Source organism: Lontra canadensis, unplaced genomic scaffold (genome assembly GCF_010015895.1).
Source record: "Lontra canadensis isolate GAN:19392208 unplaced genomic scaffold, GSC_riverotter_1.0 scaffold160, whole genome shotgun sequence".
Taxonomy (NCBI): domain Eukaryota; kingdom Metazoa; phylum Chordata; class Mammalia; order Carnivora; family Mustelidae; genus Lontra; species Lontra canadensis.
The window spans coordinates 1,819,919-1,834,894 of record NW_022631154.1 but is presented as its reverse complement, the minus strand read 5'-3'; the positions used below and the strand labels follow the sequence as shown (position 1 = coordinate 1,834,894).

At 57.4% G+C, this 14,976-nt stretch overlaps 1 protein-coding gene across 2 annotated transcripts; it reads right to left on the bottom strand.

Annotated features, from left to right (window-relative positions):
* Positions 1 to 207: 207 nt before the first annotated feature.
* On the bottom strand, positions 208 to 13,298 carry SLC25A44 (solute carrier family 25 member 44). Of its 2 annotated transcripts, none has more exons than XM_032844976.1 (4): positions 13,132 to 13,298; positions 8,248 to 8,885; positions 2,892 to 3,019; positions 208 to 857 (listed from the first exon to the last, which is right to left on the bottom strand). In XM_032844976.1, exons 2-4 carry the CDS (start codon positions 8,870 to 8,872, stop codon positions 666 to 668), a joined length of 945 nt encoding a protein of 314 aa, XP_032700867.1. In that variant the 5' UTR covers positions 8,873 to 8,885; positions 13,132 to 13,298; the 3' UTR covers positions 208 to 665. The 2 variants fall into 2 exon arrangements, with proteins under 2 accessions (XP_032700867.1, XP_032700868.1); XM_032844977.1 differs by lacking the exon at positions 13,132 to 13,298 and adding an exon at positions 9,486 to 9,685.
* Between the last annotated feature and the right edge of the window lie 1,678 nt (positions 13,299 to 14,976).

Here is a 14,976-nt window from a genome sequence, read left to right as displayed (position 1 = left end):
CACAGGTTTAAAAAAACACACACAAGATAAAGGATCAACATTTGTCCCCAACCTAGTACCTCTCCAAAGAGAGGACAAGGGCTCTGGAACACCAGAGGTTCTCGTTGTTCCTACTCCGCGCGCCCAAGCGCCCGGCCTCGTGCCCCCGCGCCCCGTCGGCGGGGAGAAGCAGAGCAGTCCGGCGGGCAGCTCAGCCCCAGAGTAAACACGGGCGGGCCCGCGGAAGGCGGCGGGAGAGGGCTGGTGGCAGCCGATGGGAGCGGGGCTGAGGGCCCAGGAGAAGACCAGTGACGGGAAGCAAGCTCTATGTACAGCTCTTGTCAGGGTCTCAGGGACACAGACGGTGGGGGAGGCCAGAAGAAGGGTTCGCAGGGCGTGGGGCGGTGGCACTGGACAGTGGGTTTCCGTAGGACAGGGCTGAGGACCGGGACTGAGCCAGGGAGCCCAGTCGGGCAAGAAAATGAAAAGTAATGGGCGAGGGGGTCCCGGTGTGGAGCTTCTTCAGCAAGAGCCGTTCCGTCTCTGCCCTGTCCCAGACAGGCCCCCTGGGGTAGGGCCGCGGATGTGGGGTGGCGGGGAGCCCATCGGGGGGCGGTGCCACCCTCCCCACACGGCCCCTGCCCCAGAGCAGCGCGGCCACCAGTGGGCTTGGCTTCCGCCGCGGGTTACCAGTGTCGGGAGTCGACCAGCTCCGGCCGCAGGCTCAGCTTCTTGAGGCTCTCGTAGCCCACCACGATGACGATGGTGGAGGGCGTGGCTGAGATGATTCTGGCCGAGAGGCCCTTCATGAGGCCCCAGGGCCCCTCTTCTGCCATCAGCTGTCTGAAGGTCAGGATGATGGAGCTCTTGCCTTCCACCTGAAGAAGCACACAGCGGAGGGCCGCGGGCTGCGGTCGGAGCCGCTCAGTACAGCCTTGTGCCTCGGGGTCCCAGGCGGGACCGTGCTTGGGAGCGGCAGCGGGGCTGCATGTGGGCCCCGGTGCCAGCCCGCCTGCCGGGGTCAGATCCTGCTCCCCGGTCACCGGTCACCGACAGCGCAGCCCCGTGGGGAGCGTACTCTGCACTCGGGGCCCTTGTGCATGCAACAGCGACGGAGGACCCCCCGCCCCACCGCAGTTGTCTGAGCGGTCCCGCTGGCAGGCCCTGGCGCCCCATTAGTGGGAGCTATTACCGCCATCAGACTGGCCCCTCCGCTGCGGCCCTGCCCTGGCTGCGTCCCCCCAGCCTCAGGGAGACCGGGTACTCGCGGCCCTGCCGCTCTGTCCTTTCCATTCCGACCACTTCAGTACCTCAGTCCCTGAGGCGGGACTCCTCCCCTCACCCTGGCACCCACACACCCCGCAAGGCCCCTGTTCCCTGCCACACTGGAGTCCAGCTGAGGCTGGAATCTCCTCTGTTCTTCTCGACAGTCCTGCCCCCTTCCTGTGCCCCCAGACCCTGCCACCGAAGCACACTTGGTCCCACTCAGACCCTCCGCCCGCGCAGGACACCAGCTCTCCGTGTCCCGCCTCCCCAGACGGGGCGATGTTCACAAGACGATCGGCTCCAAGTGTCACCCCCTCCCCCCCACCTCCCGCAGCACCTCCCGAAGCGCCGGCCGCACACTCCGCTCTTCCTGGGCAGCACTCTCCTCTGCCCCTCTGCCCCCTGCCCTCCCGCAGAGCCACAGCCGGGCAGGGCCGCTCGGGTGAGCCTCTGGGCCTCCGCTGCGCTTTGTCCCCTCCCACCCGGCAATGCCTCAGAAGCAGACACCTGTCCTTTCCCTTGGTCTCCTCACGGAACACTCGAAATAAGCCTCAGAAGAGGAGGGAACCTGTGCACTTTGTTATCTGCAAACCAATCAGATGTCAACTGATTCCTTCAAAAGTGTGGGGGGGGACGCCTGGGGGGCTTGGTCCTTGGGCGTCTGCCTTCAGCTCGGGCCACGATCCCTGAGTTCTGGGATCGAGCCCTGCATGGAGCTCTCTGCTCTGCAAGAAGCCTGCCTCTCCCTCTCCCACTCCCCCTGCTTGTGTTCCCTCTCTCGCTGTGTCTCTCTCCATCAAATAAATAAATAAAATCTAAAAAAAAAGTGTGTGGGGGCGGCATTCTTTCCTAGGGACAAGTAAACCTAGATTTACCGGCCACCTCCGTCCCAGCATCCTGGTATCAGGGAAGCTGACTTCACCTCCAAGCTGTTGAGTTTCTCCCCCCCCCCCACAGTGACCCCACTCTCCTGGACAGCTGTCCTCCTACCCTACCCACCTCAGACATCACAATCCCCCATTATTCTCACCTAAAGCTTCACACCGCAGCCCCTGCCACCTGTATGTGACACACCCAGATTCAGATTCTGCTTCCTTGGACGAGGTGCCGGGGAGCTGTCTTTGAGCTGAGGGAGGACAGGGACGATCACCCCTGGACAGCACCACCAAGGGCTCTGTCAGCGCCCCTGCTGAGTCTAGCTGGCACAGTCGGTGAGGCCTGCCCAGGAACAGTCTGCAGAGAGCCCAGCCCAGCAGAGAAGCCAGACCTACCCGCCGAAATGCACAGACGTCTACTAGCCACAAACCTGCGATGTAAGGAAAAGCTGTCCTATTGGCTATGCTAACAGGCGGCCAGGCAGGGAGGAGCCCAGCGGGCACGGCCACGACAGGAGCAAGGGCATGCTGGGACTGGAACAAGTGTGCAAGGCCAGGAGCAGGACGTGCGAGGCCACAGACACCACGAGGGGAACACTAGGGGCTTCGACGTGCTCAGCTGGTTTCTGCAGAAGCGAGCCAGTTGCGGGAAGGGGCCTGGCTGACAGGATAAGGCCAGCTAGACTAGAAGGCCATGGCTCAGAGGTCAGGGGGACACGGGGGAGCCCGCAGGTCACCCACCCTTCTCAGCCGGGTGGAGGCTGGTCTTACCTGCACTCGGGTGCGGATGACGTCCATGGGGTTGGTGAGGATGGAAGCAGTGGCCGCAGCCAGGGGCCCCGAGACAGCCTGGAAGACGATGTGTGGGCACTCCTTAGGACAGAGGTATGAGAGCTGTTCTGGAATCGAAGGAAAGACAAGGCCTCAAGACGTGCGGCGCCACGCAGTCGGCCCTCACGCTGCTTCTGTGCCCAACGAGGACGAACCCTGTCCAGCCTCAGCCTCCTTGGACCCCAGAACACCCGTCTCCTCGTCCTGGCTTCATCGGAGCCAACAACACTGATGGCTCTGAGGGCCCTTCCGGAAGCCAGGCGGGGTCCATCTCCAACCTGAACAGAACAGTTCTCTGGAGAAGGGGTTTCAGAAGCTCTCTGCACGCCAGTTCCTTTCATCTGATGGACAGAAATCCTCCCTGGTGCGAAAACCCGGTGCCCGTGCTCCACTCCTCTCGACTCACGGCCAGGAACGCGCACGGGGCCCGTCTTCCCACACACGCACGAGGAAGGGGCAGGGTGACTGCCGAGGGCACGGGGTCTCTTCCCCGCATCCCTGTCCTGACCTTGTGCGTTCTGGGCCACGAGAATATTTGTACTATACTTTTGAATTCCAGTTTCTTAGCAGACGGCGTTACGTTAGTTTCCTGTGTGCGATACAGTGATTCAACAATCCTATATACTGCTCAGTGCTCATGACACTAACCCCCTTCAGCCGCCATCACCTGTTTCCCAGCCCCCCCACCTCCCCTCTGGTGACCAGCAGTGTGTTCTCTAGAGCAAAGAGCCTGTTTTTTGGTTTGTCTCTTTTTTTCTTTGTCTTGTTTCTTAAATTCTACATCTGTGTGAGATCCTATGATACCTGCTTTTCCCCGACTGGCTTATCTCACTTAGCATTATACCATCTAACTCCGTCCATGTCATGGCAAACAGTAAGTTTTCATTTTTTTTAATGGCTAATACTCCATCATGTATATACCTATGTGAATTTATTTTAAAGATTTATTTATTTATTTGACAGACAGAGATTACAAGTAGGCAGAGAGAGAGAGGGAGAAGCAGGCTCCCTGTTGAGAAGAGAGCCCGACGCGGGGCTCGATCCCAAGACCCCGGGATCATGACCTGAGCCGAAGGCAGAGGCTTTAGCCATTGAGCCACCCAGGCGCCCCTCTATGTGAATTTTTTTTTAAGATTTTTAATTTATTCATTAGAGAGAGTGAGCGAGCACAAGTAGGCAGAGTGGCAGAGGAAGAGGGAGAAGCAGGCTCTCCACTGAGGAGGGAGTCGGATGCAGGGCTCGATACTAGGAGTCTGGGATTGTGACCTGAGCCGAAGGCAGACACTTAACTGACTGAGCCACCCAGGGGTCCCCCGCCATATGAATGTTTTTAAAAATAAAAATAATAACGAGAGAAAGTCACATCTAGAGTGAGATGTTTTCTCCAGGCAGTATCAAGAAAGCAAAGCTCATTTCTCAAACTGCTGATGGAGACGGCCAGATCACCCACTCCCTGGTCACGGGGAAGCTCAGTGCGGCTGAACTGTTAGCTTTACCCTCTCTAGCCATGAAAGACAAGAGCTCGCTTGTTGAACAAAGGCTCCCTGAGTGGCCACGTGGCCAGCCGCCCCTGGCCCCGAGGATGGAGGTATGAATAAACAAGGTCGAATCCCAACCTCATAAAGGTTTCTGTTCAATGGGGAGGCGGGGGGAGACACAGGCAATCCCAAAAACCAAAAGACAGCTACGTCAGAAGGTCACGTGTGTCCCCTGTCAAGGATAAAGCAGGAGAGGGGGATGGGGAATGCGGAGTGCTGGCAATGCAGGGGCTGCCGTGGTAAACACGGTGGGCACGGAAGCCCTCTCCAAGGCTCGAGTCTGAGCAAAGACCTGAAGGCGAGTGCAAGCCCTATGGATATGTGCAAAGAACTTTCCAAGCAGAGGTAACGTCCTGTGTAAAGGCCCTGAGGCAAGGGCGTGCCTTAAGTCTTCAAGGGCAGCAAGGCCAGTGTGAGGCGAAAGCTCTGGCTTCTGCTCCGCAGGAGGCTGGACGCACGGCAGGCTTGCCATCGCAGGTTCCGTCTCCGTCTTCTCTCTACAGCTCAGCTGCCATAGAACCTTAAAGAGTTTTCTTCTCATCCCTTACTTTTGGTCATTTGTGACCACCTAAAGATCGGGGGTAGGCGTGAGAGCCTCTAAATCCGGCAGCATGGGAGGACTCCGTACGGCCTGCCAGAGCTGCCTCCCCCTGCCACCCGAGGTCGCTAGCCACCAGTCCGCATAAACCGAGAGACCAGCATAAACCGAGACACCCGCGTCCTGTTTCTCCAGAGAAGGAAGCATCTCACGGCCGCTGCGAGGTGGCATCCGGCTCGGCGCTGCCAGCCTCCATGGGCCTGTCTGCACTGGCCCCTGGGCCTGCAAGCCACAGCAGGCTCCAGGTTCCAGCTGTAGTCATGCACACAGACCATTTTCCTAGGACTTCGGGAGAGGATGAGAAAACAAAGCAAGAGGGTGGGGGCAAGAGCTCCAGGTCTCTGCTCTCCATTATCGTTCAACAAGCGGTCATGGGCACCGAGTATCTGCAGAGCAGATGGTAAACCCAAGCTCACTTGGTTTAAGTCCCTCCTGGCCACATGATTTTGGACAGTAATATAAATGTCTGTTTATTTCACGCTACCGGATGCCAGGCACTGCGCTGAGCACAGGACACACAGCAAAGAAAGGAACCTGGAAGGACCTTTATGGGACTCACATTCTGCTGTAGGAGCTGTGAGTCAAGGACAAAGTGATCGCAAATTATGACAAATGCTGTGAAAGAAACAAGCTGAAAAAAAAGAGAAGGAGCCCTTTTTCCAACTGGATGAAGACGTCTTCTGCGCAAAGGTGGCATGTAGGCTGAGGCCTGGAGCACCAGAAGGACGATGGGGGACAGGGCGCTCCAGGTCGAGAGAACGTTATATGGAAAGGTGAGAACAGAGCTTGGTGTGTTTCAAGAACAGAGAGCAGGACAGTGAGGACGGAGTGGAGCAAGGGGAAGGAGGCCACCGCAGGGCTGGCCCAGCAGAGCGGCCAGATCATGGGGACCTGCACTGGCCACGGGCACACTCGTGTTCACTTTGTAAACTTGTGTTTACACTTATCCTAAATGCTCAGAAGGCACCAGTGGCAGATTTTAAGCCAAAGGGAATGACAAGAACCACTCTACTCATTCAACAAGTATTTACGAAGCACCCGTGTCCAGGAGCCTGTCTGGCAGGTGGCGTGTAGTCAATAAATGTCAGTTTCCTCCCCCTTCCAAGAAACTTCCCAATCAACTGTATCTTAATTGTATCTCAACTGAAAAATGCATTAGGAAAAAGGGAACCTTTCCACACCGTGGAACAGAACAAACGGCATCAAGGCAAGCTATGCAGCTGCAGAAGGAAGCTTTAAGGAACGCCACCGGGGCTCAAGGACAGACAGGTGGTTTCGGGGTTAAGAAGGGCTCCAAGGAGAGATGTGAGGCGGCAGTGAGCAGCACTCACGTATGTCATGGCTTCACAGGGCCGGTGCACCTGGACGGCCGAGAGGAACAAAGCTGGGGTGGGAAGATTTGTGCGTGATCTGGCCTGGCTACCACGCACACCACACCAGGGGACACTCCGCTGTAAAGGGCGGCGGAAGCCAGGCTGAAGAGGTGGGCCCGTCCTCGGCCAGCAGGGGGAGCCGCTGAGCACCACGTCCAGGGTTTACAGAGTGACTTCCTTGGCAGGTGTGGTAGGTGGGACGGGAGACCAGCTAGAGGGCTAGCGCAGCAGCCGGCAGGGTGGGCCCGGAGGCCTGGTTTCCAGGGAAGGCAGGAGAAATGGACAGAGAGTAGGAAAAGACATTCTGGGGTCACCAGGACCAGATGTGGGGACGAGGGAGTGACTGTGTCAGTGACATGGAGCATAACCTGGCCACTGAGAGAAGGAAGTGAGTCAACCAGCCTGGGATGAAAGAGAGTTTACTGCATAGTGTTTCGGATGTAAATGCATGCGTCCAAGTTGGGAGGCTCAACAGTCAGTGTCTGTCCAGAGCTCTGGAAAGTTAGTCTAGGGACAGACACAGATTTTCTGACATGGCAGAAAAGGACAAGTCAATTGTAAATGAAATCACATGAGGAGAGAAGGGCAAAGAGAGATGCCAGAGAAAACGCTCACATTTCCTAGAGTGCTCTTTTTTTCTTCTTCTTTTTTTTTTTTTTTTTTGCGAGAAAGCGCACACGTGCACAAGCAGGCCAGGGGGCAGAGGGAGAGGGAGAAGCAGGCTTCCCACTGAGCAGGGAGCTGGTTGTGGGGCTCGATCCCAGGACCCCGGGATCATGACCTGAGCCGAAGGCAGACACTTAACAGACTGAGCCACCCATGTGCCCCTCTTAGAGTTTTTCTCAACATTAAGATTACCAGGATCTGTTCCCAAAGGATCTGAGGCAAAAGGTCAGGGGTGGAGTCTGGGTGAATTTTACCAAATATGCAAGAAGACTGTGCTGAACACGAGGGAGAAACAGAGCTAGCAATAAAGAAGAAGGCACAGTCAGGAAAATAGGAGAATCACAAAGGGGTAGTCCTGGAGGGAGAGGATGATGACAGGTGAGGAAGGCATTATGAAGTTTGGTTAGAAAGGTCCCGGATGGACTGGGCAGAATGCCCACGGCCAAGGCTCGGAGCCCACAGCAGGGACTGCGGAGGCTGCAAGCAGACACCGTCCTCACGGGAGTCTGCTGGTGGCCCAAAGCCGTGGGTGTCAACGGTCACGGGCACGCTCAGATCCTGTTCTTGGCAATGCACTCTGCCTTCCAGAAGGAAGTCTGGCAACATGCTTATTGAGGCCCTCAAAAATGTTATCTTTGGACCCAGTAATCCATTCCTGGGAAACAAGAAAAGTAAAATGTCTTATGAACAAAAATACATTCTAGGAGCGGAGGGGTTCCAGGCTCTTTGACACCCTGAATTTAACAACGCTGAGGAAAGGCATCCAATGCAAACAGTCATCTGAAATTTGAAATTTCCTCTTCAGATCCCAAATAGCCCATGAAATTTGTCCTTCCTCGCCTTCCAATTAAAGTCCACGAACCCCCACTGATTAAGGCAATCAACATACTTGATGTTCTAGAGTCATCTACTTGACTCGTCTGAGCCCCCAACGATGACAGAAGCTCCCCGAAAGCAAGAACCCGCGTCTCATTCATCCGTGAGCCCTCTTGGGATCAAATGTTTGTTGGACGAACACCCCATTCTTCCCTGAAATCCTCCTCTCTGGCTTGCACAGCGCCCCGCCCGCCCCGCCCCCACTCACCCCACCCGCCCAACCCCTGCTCTCCTACCCCCCTTACCTGCATAGAAGTGATAGAAGGGCCACCAGACAGCACTGTTTGGGATGTAGGTGAGCAGTGACGCCACGTACCCCCGGTAGAAGCCTCGGAGCCCGTCAGCCCGCAGGATCTGCTTGATAATGTCCTTGGTTTGGCCAAAGGCTACCACCCCTCGTCCCTCGGGGCTCGCTCGCACTTGGAAGCGGCCCATTCTCTCACCCTTGCGTTGCATCATCAGGTGCTGGGACACCACATCGATGGGCACCGTGATGCTCTGGGCCACAAGGGAGGCCGAGCCGCCGGCCACCAGCGACTTGACCGTGTTGCTCTGGCTATAGTCAGCGACAAACTTCCGGGTGAGCTCGTACGTGGTGACGTAGCACTGGCCGGAGATGAGCGTGAAGGTATTGACCAGGAAGCCCCGGTAGAGGCCAGTCACGCCGTCGGCTCGCAGGATCTTGACAAAGGCATCGAAGGTCCCGTGGTAGAGGCTCTTGCCCTTCTGGACCTGCAGCCGGGTGCGGATGAGGGTGAACGGGTAGACGCTGACGCGGATCATCATGGTCATTGCTACCCCAAACACGTAGAACTTCTTCTTGTCCAGGTGCTCCCATTCTATGATCTGGATGTTGCGTTTGTCCTCCATGGCGCCTGCAGACCTGGGGGTGCGAGCGGGCGGGAGGACGTGGGCAAGGAGGCCAGGCTTTGCGCTCTGCCCTGCCGGCTAGGCTCCGAACCCCGTCCTCAGGCTTCATCTCTGGGGTACCCGCCTCCCCGGAGTTTAGATCCCACCCAGTCCAGCTTGGCCGGCTCTCTTGCCCGAGCCGTCCTTCGTGCCCCTTCTCTCTCCTTGGCCAGCCCTTCCCCAATTCCAGAAGCCTCCCCTCACTTCAGTGACTCCCGCAGCTCTGCTCCCAGCTCGGCTCCCTGCCCCGGCTGAGCAGACCACCGATTCCAGTCCCTGCCTCTGCCCGGGCCCTGAGTCATAGCCCATGCGCCTCCGGCTCTGTTCACCCAGGCAGAGCTCAGGATGCCGCCGGAGAAACCACCTGGCAGGGGCAAGGCCTCCAGGCGGGATGAAGGGATGTCACTGAGTGACACTTAGCAGGTTCCTAATGCTGAAGGGAAGCCAGTGCTCCATTTTGGCTGCCCCAGGGCCTCCCAAGGAGGCACCGCCTTGACCGCTAACCCTCAGCAGGTGCTTCTTTTGTCACCATTTGCCCGCAGCGGACTGGGCCCTCAGAGCTGCCCCGACTCACTCACACTACACTTATCTTCCCTGCAGCCTGCATTAGAAGAACGTCTGCCCCCCTCCCCTCCCTCCAGCAAAGGATAGAAAGTTAGCAACAAGCCAAAGGTCAGAGTCCCCTTTGGTTATTAGATAACTCACTCTAGAGAAAAGAAGCAGCAGCAGAGAGCAAAGAGGTTTCCCTGAAGTCTGGAGAACCACAGGGCACAGGACAGGCCTGGCCCTTCTCACCCCTGCGCCCAGAAGTCGTAACCTCTGTGCTGTACAATGAGGGGAGACCCAAGCGATAGGAAGATACTGCCTCTGGCTTCCAGACGCGCACAGTCTGTTTTCAAAGACAACAGCAATCCCTCCGGGGAATGGATCTAAGACTCAGACAGAAACCAGGCCAAAGTACGCTGCCGTGGCTCTAATGTCAGGCCTGGCCAACACCGAAGTTCTCCAGCAAAACCAGCACTAATGCAATAACCATATGAAACCAGGACCTTCCAACTTAAGAACTGTCCAGCAACGGGTCATGATCTACTGGACATGCCCTGAGCGACAAAGGAACGTGTTCCTGCCCAGGACACTGGACATTTTCGGCCAGCGTGGAAGCGGGGAGGTGGAACTGGCCGCGAGAAGTCAGGGGCTCCCCAGGCTTTGGGAGAAATCCCGACGGGCTTGGAAAGGAGGTGGCCACATTAAAGGGACAACTCTAGAAGCTGAAATGTTCCCAAAGCCAGTGCCTTGGCCAACCTCATGTCGAGTGTCTCAACGGAATCCATCCGTGACCACCTCTCCCAACCAAAGGTCCCAAGTAGCCTGAGGACCTTCTCGCTTTGCCATGGAAGTCAGCAGAGAAGCACAGTGAGCCCCCGCCCCCACCCCCAGCTGGACTGTGTCACTGTCACAGAAGGCCAGGCTGCCTGCAGGGCGAGCCAAACACCTGTGCCCTGAGGGAAAACCTCAGCTTCCAGGTGAGGCCAGCGGAGGAACCCTGCAGGGCAGAGCCGTGCGGACACAGCAGAAATGCACCAGACCACGAGAGCAGCAAACGATGGCTTAGAACAACCAGCTCGGCCCAGGAGGAGCACCTAGGATGTGGGAAATAACCGAAAGGAAGGCTGCCGTGTCACCTGCTGCGGGCAAAAGTGGCCCTTCCTCCCCAGCCTCAGATGGGGACACCCAACAAGCCCCACAGTCCTCTCCTCTGAGGCCTTCAAGAGAAGGTGGTCACTGTCACCTGTCCAGAGTCTGGTATCCAGGGTCCCAAGGTCATGTTTCCAACACCACTGGGCGATGAGCAGAAAGAGACTCAAGGATTTTCCGAATACCTGTCACCTCATGTGACCTTAGAACCTCACCTGTGCACAGACAGACACTCCGGCATCAGGTAAGGTAAAAGGAACAGGTCCAAGGTCATGGTGGAGGCAGGATATGAGCCAAGATTTCTCCTCTACTGACCATGCCTTCTACCCCACGGAAGTGAGGAGCCCCGGCACAAGTCACACTGCTCAGTCTAAAGCCGGGTCCCTCCCACCCGTGGTAGGCAGCGTTAATGCTTTCATGGCTGCTGGTCACTCGGGGCTAAAGGGTTAACCATAAGCTCCCGGGCCTGCAGATGACCAGAGATTTCTCCCAGCTTTGCTCCCGAGAAACCAAGAGCTGCCTCTGCTTCCCAGCGTGCTGGTGGAGGGACTGACCGAGCTGAGCGGCCGGCCAGCACGCTGCGGCCACCGCACAGACACGGCAGGGCTCAAGCGAGACGGCCTCCTGCCGGGCTCGCGCCCACGGTGCTAAGCAGGACAGAAAAGAAGAGCAGTGGACTCGTTCTCAACTTGTCGGGCTCAATCGCAAAGAACCACTAACTCCTGACAACAAGTCCGACGGCGGGACCCAGCACCCCATTTCTCCGCTTTCCTCCATCCTTACCTGGGCCTATTGACTGTAAATTCCCAGAAGGAAGGGGGGCTCTCCGAAGCCAAGGCAGGTGGCTTCTACAGCTGTCATGGTGACCAAAGCCACTAAGGGTTATGCCTCAGAGGGAGAAGCTTGTACAGCTGAAGGAGGGAAGGCCACGCACACACCCCCTCTAACCCTTCAAAAGCTGCGGGGGCCCCTCGAAAGTGGGATCCCAACCTGCTCTTTGTTCTATAACCTCCAAACTTCCTGCTGAAATACCAAAACTAGTCCCTCCTGTTTTACCTGATGGAAAATCCTCTTGGCGGGTGCCCGTACGCACACTGCCTCTGGGCTTCCCTTCTCCTAGCTCAGCAGCCCCCGTTCCTTCTGGTTCTTTCCGCCGACCCTTACTTGCGTGCACAGCTCCGAATCGAGTTTCCTCCCATCTTTCAACAACTGCCCAGGCGCAAAGTCTGAAGTGCTTCCTATGGAGCCCAACAGATGACCCAGGACACCCCGAGATGTGAGAGGCAGAGCCTCTGCTACCAAGCCCAGCAGGGGAAAGGGACAGATTGGTGGTCTCTGCACTTCTCCCTGCCACTTGCACTCTTCCTGAGCCAGAAGCATCACTCCAGATCATTCTCTAGGTTCTGAGGTAAAACTCTGGTTCAGGACAAGGCAGGCCACCTGGAAGGCCGGGGTCATGCAGTGGGAAGAACACCCGTACTCAGGAGGTCCGAGGTCCACTTCCATTACTTACTGGTACGATCGGAACCATGTCGCTTCACTGAAACTCAGTTTCCTCATCTGGGAAGCGGGGCAGCCAGGCCCGCCACACATGCACCGTGTGGCGGCACGTGGGAAAGCCTTCTGTAACAGCGGAGCATCTCTACCACTGCAGAGCTCTCCCGGACAGCGCTGCCCTGAGCCCTGGCTGGTCAGAGCCGCGCTCGCACCTGGGAGCTTGCAGAGGACAAACTGAGGCTGCAGGCCAGCTCGCCCAGTGACAGCCACATGTCAACGAGCTCTCTGGGTGACTACAGTGCCCCAGCGTTCGGAAAACACTGCTTTAAGTGACGACTGTCACTATCGGAATAAGGATGACAGAGCTGCTCAAAAAGTCCAGGACCATTACGACTCTATCCTGACTTGTCGCCAGAACTGGGCCCAGCACTGGTTACCGGACGCAGGCAGAGCTGTTCCCGGGGCCACCCGCACCAAAGCAAACCCCGTCCCGCAGCTCTGGACCCACACGCTGGGCTCGGCCCCCGATTCTCAGCGGAAACAAGGCCTCTGCCCCCTTCTGTCCCTCACTCTCCCACTGCGTCTGCATCCACACTCCCTCTCCCCGCACGAGCGCGGACACATCTCCACGCTCGGCCACCGCGACGCCTCCGACCCCTCCGACCCCTCCCTCGAGGCCGCCCCCCCCCGTCACGGAGCGGTCCCACCCAGCTCTCCCGGGGTCGTCCACAGGCACCCACGCGATCCTCGTCAGAGACACCGCACGACAGCCGTCCCGGCAGCGCCTGCCCGGGCCCACCGCACGGCCGCCCTCGGCCCGGGGCTCGCTGCCGGCCGAGCCACGCCCCCGCCCCGCTCCCTCCGCCGCGCGCTCCTCGGACAGGAGCAGACGCCTGGCCGCAGCCGCCCCTCGGCCCCGGGGCTGCGAGGCCGGCTCCCGCGGAGCCGCAGGCACTCGCCGCCGCCGTGACAGGTCCGGGTCCTCGGAGACCTCCGCCGTCAGGCGCTCGGCGCCGCCGGCTTCTCACCTCCTCCGATCAGGGCGGTTCTGCCGCGACTGAGGCGAGCTCCGAACCCGGCCCTTTAGGCCACAGCGCCCACTCGAGCCTCCATGCCCAGCGGCGGCCGGCCCCCGCTCGCATCTTCCTCCATCTCGACCCGGCTCCCGGTACTGCCGGAACCGGAAATTAGGACACTGTCACTCCCGCCCCTCGCGAGGGGGCGGGGATACGCCGCGGGCAACTCCACCAATGGCGTGCTGAGCTTTGAGCCTCTCCCCCGCCACCCCCCCAGGAGGTGATGGGCGGAGCGCGCGGCCATCTTGGATTCGGGCAGAAGCCACGACTTCGTTGGCCTCGTCATGCCCTCAGTTCTACTGCGCGTGCGTGTCCTTTCTCGTTCGCGGAGCCAAGTCACCTGGCCTTGCTTAAGGATCCCGTTGTAAATGGGTCACCTTGTGTTTCGGGTCTATTGGAATCTTAACTCCAATTCTAATCTGTGATTTTTGCGTGACTTTTCTCATTTGTGGAGCCAAAACAGTAGAGGCCGGTGTGCAGCAGGAAGGACTGAGGTTAGACAACCAATTCTGAGGCTTGAGACCTCAAAAAATTGCAGGAATAGGGGCCATTCTGGAGGTGGAGTAAATGACATTAGGGTGTCTTCTGGCTCTGAAACTACCTCTATTTGGATTTTAAGGGAGAGGAAGAGCTCTTTAAATGAGGGCCTGGAAGACCTGGGGTGGAGAGTGAGTTCACTTCAAAATGGGATTTTCCACAACTAAACAGCAAAAGACCAATGACTCGATGGACAAAAGACTTGAATAGACGTTCTTCCCACCCCCCCCATCAGTTCATTAGCAAGTCCAGTCGCAAGTCCAGTCTTGCATTTGCACAGACCGCGGTGCAAGCTCTCCTTCCCTCCCCGTCACATGCAGCCCATCCTCAGATGCCGTGGGCTTCATTTCTTTTTGTTTTTCTTTCTTTTTTTTTTTTTTTTTAAGATTTTTTATTTATTTATTTGACAGAGATCACAAGTAGGCAGAGAGGCAGGCAGGGGGAGGGGGGAAGCAGGCTTACTGCTGAGTGGGGAGCCCAATGCGGGGCTCTATGCAGGGCTCGATGCGGGGCTCGATGCGGGGCTCGATGCGGGGCTCCATCCCAGGACCCTGAGATCATGACCTGAGCCGAAGGCAGAGGCTTTAACCCACTGAGCCACCCAGGCGCCCCTATGGGCTTCATTTCAAAAGTCTGTCCAGAGCTTGGCCACTCCCCACCAGCTGCATGCTGCCTGCCTGGCCCCAGCCACCACTCTCACCTGGATGACTCCAGCAGCTACCTCACCGGTTTCTTTGCTTCTCCCCTTGCTCCTGCTATGTTCTAGTCAGAAGACAGCAGCCAGGGTGATGCTTTTAAATTCTAGGTCAGATTCTGTCCCCGCCTCTGTTCAAAATACTCCAGGGGTCCTCCATTTATTCAGAGTAAAAGCCAGTATCTACAATGGCAAAGCCCTACAAGGTCCTACGGTCTCCCTCCAACCCTGCACACCGAGTATCTTTCTCCCTTCCTCTACTGCTCTCACTTCAACTCAGGGCCTTTGCACTGGCTTTGGCTTACGTCTGGAAGCTCTTCCTGCAGGCACCCACAGAGCCTGTACTTTCATTTACTGCATTGTTTCACTGCTCAAACTTCACGTTACTCAGGAGACCTACTCTGGATCTCCTATCTGTAGACACTCATTCCACTCAACCTTCTTCCTGCAACTCAATTTTTTCCTTTATAGCACATCACCCTCTAATATACCCTACCTGTTTGACTATCTCTGTCGTCTGTCTCCCACACTGGGATGTATGCTCTATGATCACAAGAATTGTGTCT